Here is a 12,207-nt window from a genome sequence, read left to right on the forward strand (position 1 = left end):
ATGTGTATACAATTGTAGGTTGATGGGTGCAGACCAAGGGATGCAATAAGGGCTTAAACTAAAGCGTCGCGAACTAAACTTAAGTTGTTTTGGTGGGGGCTGAGATTACTGAAAGTGATGCTCGAAAATATGGAGCCAGTGTGCTATGCCGCTACGAACGGGTGTGTGCTGGGCGAGTGCCCTCGCAGGCCTCGTGTTTTTTGCGTTTGTGACCGATGTGCAGGCCTGGGTAAGTAGTAACTTCAATTAAACGTCATTGAGATTGAGGGGATTTCTTCAAAACAGAGGATTATAGCTTCAAAAGATGGAGTTAGCCTTAAAAATCACACCATTTGCAATAAGAGAAGCGGAATTATGGTTGTTTTCTTTGGAGGGTTTCTTCATTTTTCTGTAGTTAGTTATTTTTCAGTATTCTGAGTGTTCCATATTTCATCACGCATCCGAAATCTCTCCTTTAACAAATGAAATCAAAATTATGACGTTAAATATCTAAACTCAAAATATTTCCCTGAACTGTCAATTAAAAAAAAAATTACACGTGTTTTCACAGTTTTTGACATATCTAAGCTCAAATTTAAACATTGAACGTATTTGTCGCCGATTGTCATTAATGGAACTATAAGAGGCTTCAAACTCACTTAAGACAGCCTTGATGTGTGTTCGTGAGTTCACTATCAAAGTGGTTTTTTTTTAATGTCCTCAAGTATAAATTTTCCTAATTCTTGAAAATGAGCTTTCCATATAATACCTTTTTCATAACTCTGTATTAAAACTTCATAAATGATACTAAAAATAAGTAGAAAATCTTATTTCAAAAAAGTTCTAATAGTTTGAACTTGCCGAGTTTTAATGTTAGGTCGAATATAATTTCCATGGAAACCGCGAACTTGGCCACTATATTAATCTGAGAGGATTCAGAGCGTCAAATGTTAATGTTAAGGAACCTGTAAAACATTAAATATTTGAAACAATAATAATTGAATAATATATTGAAAATGTCTGTCACCGCATATCAATAATGACAGATGTGTCATATTGACACTTATCTCCATCTTTGTTCCAAAAATTTAAACATCAAAGGAAAACATATGGCTAGTTTAATGTAGCATACCCGGTATTCGTGGATTGTTTTGTCACTTGATGATTGTTTGTACAGGATGCTTCTTATACAGGGTGGTTTATTTAAAAGGGTCCACTATTGCTATCCCGGTTATGGCAGTTTCTGAAATATGTTCAAACTAAAGATAATATGGCAACGTCGTTAACTGCTATTAAAAAATCTCCACCAACTTTTTCCCCATTTAAATGATTTTGTAACTCATTGGTTTGGGTGATGGATTAGAAAATTCGCTCATTCTGGCAACTACGCGCTGACAGTTTACAACGCATTTACATAAGCGTGTGTTTTACAAATTTAACACCATTCTAATAAGACATCAAATAATTATTATGAACTGAAATTACTTTTTAGTCGGTCCGGCAACAATGCACCTCGCTTTTGTTTTTTATAATTCTATACATGACATGTGTTGAAGCTCCTCAGTTGGCTATAAAAATTTTTGGATTTACTTTCGCACGACGTTTTCCAATGCGTATATCATACTTACTGCGCACCACGTGCTATTTGAAAAGTAACGTTCGTTTTAATTCGACGGTTTGACTCTCCTTAGAATATTTGTAGATTCGGTGGTCAGTTTTTGAATCTAATTTCTCCTAGTTTAAGTACATATTTTTATATTGGTCGTTATTAGTGTCGTCAACCTTCGTGCCTACATACTTTATTTCGGTATTTTTTAGAAAATAAAATTGTCTCCTACAACTATTCGTCTTTATTTCAACCATGGTAGATCCAAAAATCGCTAATTTTTTATCCCCTTTTTCAAAACTCTTTGAGAATCGATGATGAATTGGAGTCTCCATTGTTAGCTTATGGTGTTTTATATTGGTTTATACGTATGTGTAAATGACTTTCTGGGCTATGATTGAAAATCATTCCTATTGACAATCTGTTATGGTCTCAACTTCTGAATTAAAAAAATATGGCACGCGTCAATTGGGTTGCATACTTATTAAAACCTGATTTTAAAAACAAATGCCAAACACACCGTTGTCATATTGTTTTAACACGTAGGGCGATGGTAAATCGATGACATTTTAGTACTTTTAAATATGTATTTTAAATAATACATTTACTTTAAGACACTAATTTCAATTACTTGGTGACACTTAAATGTGAATTACCGAAGTTCTATTTTCGAGTTCCGATTTATGTTAAATACATGCGGCAAGGCAAGTTATTCTACAGTTAACCTACACCTACAACGAAAACCAGACACTGCATATCATTTGTCACACCTGAAGTTAAAAACGATAAATTTTTTATTGAAATATTCCTGTTATTGTACTGTAATTTTAATTGCAATTTTAACTGACCAATAACATTTTCTGTCGATGATTTGATTAACAGATTTCCATCGGAATGTGTCCAAGATAAATAACTCCTCCTCTGACACCCGTGCGCGACTGATGAACAGTTTATATGCTTCAAAACTGATTATTTGTTGTTGTTACATTATAAGCGAGGCGTTAAACCTAATCCAGATGCATTGACGATTCCTTCCGTTTCGAACTCAATTATCCCTGTCACAGTGTTGATGATTGACAGAAAACTGATCATCAGAAAAGGTAATCAAGAGTCCAATTATTTAGATGGGTAGGAGAACATTTTAAAAGCTGTATAAATGGCAACCTTGCGCCTAGAGTTCGTTTTAAAAAAATGGAAAATTAGAAAATTTTGACTTTGATTTTAAATTTGAAATGGAAGTTGAGAGCCCAACCAACATTACTAATTCATATATCACTCAAAGTTTCTATAATTGATAACGGTTTTTAACTCAACATTTTGTTCATCAAATGGCAAAATTTTTACGTATTGAAATTCCAAGTAGACTTATTAAAAAACAAACATTAAACGCGATGTTGCAATTTTCCCGCAGATTATTATAAACGTCTTGTTCAAGGAGGGCTATTAGATAACGATTCACTCCAAAGTACAGTAAAACTAATTTTTCATCTAAAAGTTTATCCTAATTGAATAGATATTAATAGCTCTAGAAATACACGGAAAAAATCCTCCCATGTTATAACAGATGCTTTGCCGAAGTGTCAACACACACGGTATACCTAAAAATAGGTGTTTATAGATGTGTAAGCATATAGTTCGTTAACTTTTTCCTCGTTTATTTGCGGAAATCGTTTTAAGGTGTTAATTGGGCTGCTGTAAGGTTGAACGGTGAGGTAATGTTTGTCAGATAAAGACTTTTTAATTCGTAATTCAATTACTTCATATAAATTTCTTTCGTGGCGTTTAAAAGTGATGTAATAGTTTCAGTTCAAATTTACGCATTTAACGATAGCAATGAGGTCAAAGTTTGAGTAGAGAAAAAATTTTTTGATAAACTATTAGTGTTTTGTTAACACTTTGATCTTTGCTTATCGGCCAACACGGTGCTTGATCGAAATTTTGGCAACTAAACTAATCAGGCTTCAAACCGTAATATAAATCATGTGTGTGTAACTCCATCATGGTACAATTTATTCCCCGTTGTTAGAGGCATCCAAACTAATTAACTTTCAGACGTTTTTAAGCCCTTCAAGGCTTGACTTCTCTTCATTTACACCTGACTAATTTAGGCGATTACTTATTTCGAACGAAACCGACTTCCAGCTAATTAAACCTGAGGCAACGAGGATTTTAACCACTTGTGGAGGGGCTGGAACACCAATTTTGTTTACGTTGCAGCTGCAAGTGCATTTTAAAAATTTTAAACGCACTTAGGAAAAGTAATCATATTATAATTGCAAGACGTTTCATGTCAATATTCGGAATATACAAGCAGACTTACCTCCTCTCGAAAAGTTGCTCTTTATACTCTTAGATGAAACTGAAACAGATTTCCTATGATTTCTTTAAAGCACTCCAACAATTTTACAAAAAGCGAAATTTAAAAAATATAGAAACTACAAATTCAAGTGCAAAATTCGGAGCCAGCTACGCAGAGCAATACGCGGGCCGTATACAGGGCGTCCCACAAGTGTTTCATTATATTTCAGTGGGTAATAGTACATTGAAAAATAATATGACTCCCTATATAAACCACATTCCAATAATGCTTCATTAAGAAGATACAGGGTGTTAAACTTTACTTAAAAAATCTAACTTTTATTGATATATTCAAAACCGTTTGAGATATGTAAGTGAAATTTGGCATGTTTTGAGAGTTAATGTAGACGCATTTATTTATGCAAAAGGGCTATTTTTCGTTTCACCAGTGACGTGCGTACGGACACCTCTCAGCACATTTTTAAAGAAAAACATGGTGCGCCACTGCTATTTATCAAAATAAAAATTATTTTTAGAAGTTTAATTTCATTTAGAAGAAAAATGCTCACTTGACTCTTTTTCGTCCGACGTATCGTTTGCCAGTAAAAAATTGAATACCGTCTATATGCACGATATTCTCTAAATGGTTTTAATAACATTAAGTTTGTTTTAAATATTATTAATTTGCTATAACATTATAGAAATTGTTCAAATTGGTGGCCATTTTGTTCAATACATAATTGAGCTCGCCTGTTCATTGATACTCTGATACGTTGAAATATTCCAGGTGTGTTTTAAGTTTAACACCCTGTATCTTCTCAATGGAGCATTATTGGAATGTGGTTTATATAGGGAGTCATATTATTTTTCAATGTACTATTACCCACTGAAATATAATGAAACACTTGTGAGACACCCTGTATACAGGCAGTATAAAAGTATGGTTAGCTGAATTCTTATAGGCTTAAGTTCACAAATTTGAGGCTAAACGTCCCGGTATGAACCGGAATTACAGTAGAACTCGGCTATTACGAACCTTCAAAGGACTTGGCCTTTCGTTCATTCTATGTCGGGGTTCGCTATACATTAACGAGGAAAAAAGCTTGTTGATCCAAAATGTCTGTTTTAACCAAACACGAAATTACACAATTTATAGTTCTAGTAAATAGGTATACTATGATAAATAAAAAAACTACAACAATCTTAAATAAAATCGAAATTTAGATAGAAAAAAGTGCGCAATTTGATTCTGTACTTTGCGGTTCTTCAATATCTCTTCAGTTATTTTGTTTCACAAAAGATCTGTCGCATTTAAAAAGTTTTCATTTTTTGGTTGAGTCATTTGTACATAATATACTACGACCTTCAAAGCAGAAAGGGCCTATTGAGCTGCGCAGATTAAAACTTCTTCATTCTTGTTAATTGCCTCCTCATGGCTCGAACCGTTTTCATATTGGTCATTGGCCGTTGTTTGAGCAATGTCAACATCATCAGGAAATTCAGCAACTTCCACATGTTTTTCAATCATATCATAGTCATTTAAGTGGATTTCTTCAAAATCAGAAATGGGCTAATTTTTGGTTCATTCACTTAAATCTTCAGCAGCTCGCTCACAGCTGCATCTCCTAACGGTTCGTTATAACCGAGCTCAAAGCTTTAGAAAATGATAAATATAATTCGTTAAAACCGAATGTTTGTTACATCCAAGTTTGTTATAACCGAATAAAAATACATTTATAGAAACTTTATTTTTTGCGAGATTTTTTGTTCGCTCATTGTAACCGAGTGTTCGTTACAGCCGAGTTCTACTGTACTCTTAAAACAGTATAATTTAGGGTGCATTAAGAAATAAAACAAAGAGAAAATTAAAGAAAGCTTTCATATGCAGTAATGGAAAAGTATTGTAAAATATGTTGACATACTTGATTTCAATTATTTAGTTAAGCATGTTTTCATACTTGACTAAGAAATTTCAGTTTAGTAATTTTGTCTTGTGAAAAACTAGAGTTATTTTCTTTTCTAAATTTAGCCGTTTTTTGCTAACAAAGTCACATGGAAAATCTCCTTCATTCACGCCCACATAGAACCAAATAAAAACTGAAGTGGTATTTCGAACGCAAATGTGCAAAACAATTCACAGGTCGCATATATGGGCATTGAAAAATATTGTCAACTATGTTTCAGTAGGCATATGCATAAAATCGAAAATTTTTGCAACAATACAGGGTGTGATGTTTGCGAAGAAGTAACCGCTTAACTCTTAACGGTATCGTAAAAGTCAAATTTAAAGCGATCACAGAAGAATCTCTTCGGTGTATTTAAGTAGCTAACTGAAGGCTGATGGTAATTTCGTTGAAACAACACACAACCTCTTAAAATATTATTCTTACCTTTTAGTGTTTCTTCAAACAAAGCCAGGTTTGTTGACTTTTGGTCTTTTTTTTAGAGTTGTAAGGTTTTAAGCGTGGACTCTTGATGTTATTTTTTTGTTTCATATTTCTAGAAATATGGGACATACCTTGCTATTACGGAGACTAACAACTAAATGATCGGACGATAGACGAAATATTACAAAAACCAAGTTTGCTATTATTTAATAGTTTATTTTTATTTCGCTAATGGAAATATCCATTCAGGAACTATTCACTAATCGCAAAGTGTATTTTTAGATAAATGTTTTTTTTTTATTTTATAAGAAATACATAATTAAACTCCAAAAATGTTTTAAAGCACACAAACAAATGGTCGGACGCACCGGAAGGTTTAAATTAAAAATAAATATTAATATGATGTAATACCACTATTCGAAGCAAGAATGGCGTGTATTCAATTTGGAATGAAATGTACTAGTTTTTTATAAAGTTCAGATCTAAACAAAATTCCATTTTTCCGTCGTTTTTCCTTTTACAGCTGCGATTGTGGCCTGGGGATCGTTATGCAAAAATTGGTTCATTTTATGCCACAAAATTTCAATTACGTTCAAGTCAGGGCCACTTGAAGGCCATTTCAATACTCTTAACATTATTATCCTCAAACCACTTTTTCGTGGTTTGCGCACTGTGGTACCATGCGCCATAGTGTTAGAATAAGAAGCTTTTATTTTTAAAATTTTGTTCCGCATTTGAAATCAGGTATCTTGATCAAATTGATTGGTACTTTTCCGTATTTACAGTACCATCACTGAAATCAAATTTTCCAAGACCTCTGCAAGATAATTCGTTACATGCTTGACATGTTATTACTTATTTTTTGTAAAAAATAACAGATTAATTTTTTATCGCCACAAAGAGTCTTTTCTTTTTGGTGTGCCTGCCATTAATATCTTCGAAATGGTGTGAGCTACAACTTCGGTTAAATTAGACAAAAGTGGCCTTTCGTGGAGCTAGTTAAGGGAATCGCTTCAAGGTTGCCACATTTTTAGTAGTTTTCTAGATATTTAGAAAAATATGAAAATGGCCTAAAATTTCAATCCCTGGTATTTCAAAAACTGTTTGTGATAAAAAAAAGTTTAAATTATAAAGTTTCACAACTTTAGACTTTTTACAAAACGACATATCGAACGTCATTGTATAACCTTTAATAACTAAGTAATCGTTATCAACTTCACTATTGTAAATACGGACCTGGAATTTTCATTTCAGGTTTCGAAATCACTTTTTATTCCCGACAGACCCATGTATAATTTGTTTACATTTATTAACGTTTCAACCCGAATAATTCATCATCAGGCTATTTTTTATTTATCTTTTTAAACTACACTATATACTAGGCCACTATCACACTAGAAACTATTTTCTAACAAATTTGACATTTAGTTGTCAAATAAAATTGTTTTTATACTTATTTCCGTATTTTATAATTTATTTTCGAGCTGCATTCATAAAAAAATAAGTTTCAGTAATGCTATACAGTAAAAATGAAAAAACTGATAAGTTACTTGCGTATCTGGGAAGATTTTGTAATGCTAGAAATGCTTTGGAACAGTGTCAGAACTTGTATCTATAGAGAATATCTCCCAGATCAAAAATCTTTGCGAAATTGGAAAGAAACATACGTTAGTACAGTTCTTTTTCTAAACTAAGAAAATGTGAATAAAAATTAGTCTGACAATGAATTATTCGGACTGAAACGTTAATAAATGTAAACGAATTATGCATGGGTCCGTCAGGAATACAAAACGCTTTTGAAACATAATATAAAAATTCCAGGTCCGTGTTTAAAATAATGAAGTTTATAACAATTACTTAGTTATTAAAAACTGTACAATAACGTTGAATATGTCGTTTTGTAGAGAGTAAAAAATGGTGATATTTTGTAATTTAACCTTTTTCTCTATCACAAGCAGTTTACGAAATACGAGGGATTTTTTGGGCTATATTCATATTTTTCCAAATATTTAGGAAACCGTTTAGAATGTGGCAATGTTGTAGCGGTTTCTTTAATCTGCTCCGTAATGGGTAACTTTTGTCTAATTTAGACGAAGTTGTAACTCTCATCGTTTAAGAGATAGCAATGGTTGGTACACCAAAAAAATCCTGTATATAATAAGTAAATAGTTTCCGAATTGATATTTACATCCGCGAAAAAAAACCTATTATATAGTAGTAAACCCATTTTTTTCTAATATTTAGTATATCATTCAGACATTTAGTTATTAGGGCTCATAATGCATTTTAGATTATTATTGAAAATATCTCAAAAGATCACTGACTTTATGTTACATCAAAGGGAGTACTATGAAGAATTCAACAAGAATACGAACAATAAAAGTAGTGTTCGGTTGATTGTGTTTCGAACAGAGATCATGTTTAACGACCTACCGTAGAGACTATTTTATACTTATTAAATAATTTTGGTTTTATTATAAAATTCACCTTTTTTTTGTGAAGCTGAATACACTCACTTAAATAATCTCACTCTCCCAGTATCCATATATGTAGGGATTTGCTTTAGTCAGCCACATATATTTGTGGACAAAAGTTTGGAAATCCCACTAAAGATGTGGGTAAATGGTAATTATTCATTTAATAACTCGAGAACATTACCAATAAACGTTTTTCAATTATGTATTGCTTAGTTACAAATACGAAAATATGATACGAACAACAATAAATTTGTTTATTGCTAAGAAATAATAAACAATTCAAAAAGCTGCATTTTCATTGCAAGACAAAAGTTTGAAAACCTTATCTCTTTTCAGTAATATTTAAATACTTTAAATTTGTTGTTTCAATTAGTTGTCAAAATAAAATTCAATGTTTACCAATGGCTAAAACGAAATAAATTCAAATTGCCATTAGAGAGCAAATTGCAAAATTAAAATATAGTGGAAGAAGTTATAGAGAAATTTCGGAGGTTGTGCAGCATCCGAAAGAAACAATTTATAAAATAATTTCTAAAATTAAAACATTAAGAATAACTGTCGATCGCCCTAATGTGGAAGACCAAGATCTACTAATGCTTACGTGGATAGAACTCTTAAGAGAATCGCCCAAGCAAACCCACGTAAGACTGCCAATGACATACATCAAAACCGGATACCGTTTAACATTCATGATTTATCCATAAAATTTGTCCAACCTAGACTGAGGCAAATGGGACTTTTTGGAAAAAGACCCGTTCAAAAACCACTTATATCACAAAAAAATAGGAAGGACCGTTTATCGCTTGCTAAAGATTATATTACTTGGTTTATTCAAAAGTCGAATTGTGTATTGTGGAGGAATGAAAGTAAATTCAACCTATTTGGTAATGATGGGAAAAGACATGTAAGACGTCTTGTCGGGAGAAGGTTTAATAAAAAGTACCAGTTGCTAACAGTAAAGCATGGCAGAGGAAAATTGTGGTTTGGAGATGTTTTTCTCGCTCTGGTGTTGGCCCATTGGTAAGAACTATGGACAAAATGGACCCGCTTTTATTATGAGAACATTTTGCAAAATCATATGCTTCTTTACGCCGATTGAAACATGCCATTAAGGTGGTAGTTCCAATAGGATAATGGTCCTGAGCATGCTTCTAAATACATTGAAGAATTTTTGGAAGCGAATGAAGTGAACCAATTAAAAGTCGATCGTCTGATTTAAAAACATTATTAAAAATACTCTTTAATTTTCTCAATCGGCCAATTTGAATATATTGTTTACTGCAGACTAAAATATTTAGAGAACGCCAGCGAGCCACATGGCCTGAAATAACAACCGAAAACCATAAAATTGCAGCCCAATTTCGCAAGTCTAGTCGATTTTATCGATCGCCTCTTCGGGCAAGAAAGAAATTTCAGGTTTCACAAATCAAGGACCTTTTCCTTCAATGAGCTTTTGAACAGAGCATTTTCAAGTTCACTGATTACATCATCTTCTTCGAAGAACAAGGACGAGGAGAACAAATGCCATTACGGCATCGCAAGAAATGAATTTTCTGTTGTAACCTCTTGCGGCAGGACAGGTTTATAAATCGACGGCTTTCTGCATCTGCCCAGTCTGAGATTCCTCTTAAAGTGGTCGTATATCGGATGAGTGAATTTAGAAATATTCGATGGTCTTCTAGATATGTCTGTCGACTTGATGAATACTACATACATCTTCAGAGAATTAAAGATTGAATTCAGACTGTTTAAAAATACGCAGTTAAAAAAGCTTCCAATTCCAGATGTTACGATTTATTTATAGACATTTGAATTATTAATTTCGGCGCCACATCATTTACATTGTTTACTATTCCATCATCGAAAGAGGCTCTGTCACAATTGGTGAAGACGGAATCGGCCTAACCCGAAAACCTCTATCATATAGAAGCCTACGCAAAATATATTTCTGCTATCTAAATTGCAACTTTAACCTCTTCTCTAAATCTTAAAAAAAAAAAAAAACTTTGTTTACATCGAGAGAAACTAAGTCAGCAGGTTCAAGCCTAATTTTCAGTTTTATGTATCATGCTATTTCCTGTGATGATGTTCATTGTTTATCCGACAATATATTTAGAATTATATAGGCAGATAGTGAACATGTGTTAGAAAAGTTTATGTTTGACCCAATTCTTTAACCTTACATGTAAGAGAATAACCGAATCGGATTAACGTCTGTTCGATTATTCGGCGTGAAAAGATATTTACAATAGATCAGCAGTGCCTTTTATGGAGTGAAATCAATCGAAATTGATGACAGGATTATGATTATGAGATGTTCCATGTTCCTACAGGGTGGCACAAGTCGAACTACTTGATTATAAAGTAGTGAAATTGTATGTCAACGTAAGGGGTTTCTGAAATATTGACGTTCTTTTGACAGAACTTCGTGCGAACATTTGTGTCATAATTACTTTTCATTAGTTGCTGCTAGAAGCTGAGTAATGGAAATATGAAATAATACGCATTGACTTGAGTTTGTGAGGTGTGTTGAGAAATCGTGGAATTACATTGGGTCATTAAAAAAATCATTAAAAAGAAATTGTAGATCAGGAGTTAGGTCGTTTCAGATTAGTCGAAAACAGGTAAATTTAAATCAGTCGAGGTTACTGCGAAATTTTAAAAAGCAAATGGAAGGTCAGTGAATTGCTTTTTAGGTTATTTTCAGTTGCTCCAAAATCTAGACCGTTCCTCACAACTCATCGTTACTTTAGAGTTTCTCTTCAAATTTCGATAATTTAAAGTAAAAAAAAACAACTAGAAAATGACTTCCGCTTCCATCACTATGACTCATTAGAATTGCAGAGAACTTTTCAGTAATGGTCGATTTAGTTTTTCTTAAGATCAGTTCTCGTTACTTTGAAATCGAGACAATTTTCGAAGTTTTACTTAAGAATCTCGTAAAAATTCCTATAATGCAGATCAAAAAACCGTAAAACTAATGATATTATAAAGTTTTTTCTGTGACTTTTTTATGCTGTTGTTTGTTAAAAGTTTAGAGGAAAGCCGAAAAGTCGATAAAATCTAACAATACCGCAAAATTAATTTTTAAGCTCAAATCATATGTCTTAAAACTTCTGAAACTTCCTTAGAAAAATCAATCTAAGATGAAAAAAATAATCTTAAGCTTTATACCGATTGCTGAAAACGTCGAAAATTTTCTAAAGTTATTGAGTTCTAAAAAAATTCAGGTGTACTACTTTGTCTTAAATATTAATGCATTAGCTAGTGTCTTCTTCCAGGTTATGAACAGTGGTGAAAGAACCTATAGTCGTGTAGTTCGGTACTGATCCTGTGGAGATTCGAGACCTATACGAATAACCTTGCACCGGGGACTATTTACTCGTAGGCCGGCCATTGGTGCAATAGCCTAAATCTTGTCAGTCGAAATGCTTAAAAATGCATAAAAATTAAAGAAAAA

At 32.8% G+C, this 12,207-nt stretch overlaps 1 protein-coding gene across 1 annotated transcript in view; it reads left to right on the forward strand.

Moving 5' to 3' along the window:
- The first annotated feature begins 82 nt into the window (after positions 1-82).
- Positions 83-12,207, forward strand: part of LOC136346705 (collagen alpha-5(IV) chain-like) — a 42,906-nt gene continuing 30,781 nt past the window's right edge. The window contains exon 1 of the mRNA XM_066296072.1: positions 83-229. Coding sequence (XP_066152169.1) covers positions 146-229 — 84 coding nt within the window. The 5' untranslated portion in view covers positions 83-145. The remainder of the gene's footprint in view (positions 230-12,207) is intronic.

This window comes from Euwallacea fornicatus, chromosome 2 (genome assembly GCF_040115645.1).
Source record: "Euwallacea fornicatus isolate EFF26 chromosome 2, ASM4011564v1, whole genome shotgun sequence".
In the NCBI taxonomy this organism is placed as follows: domain Eukaryota; kingdom Metazoa; phylum Arthropoda; class Insecta; order Coleoptera; family Curculionidae; genus Euwallacea; species Euwallacea fornicatus.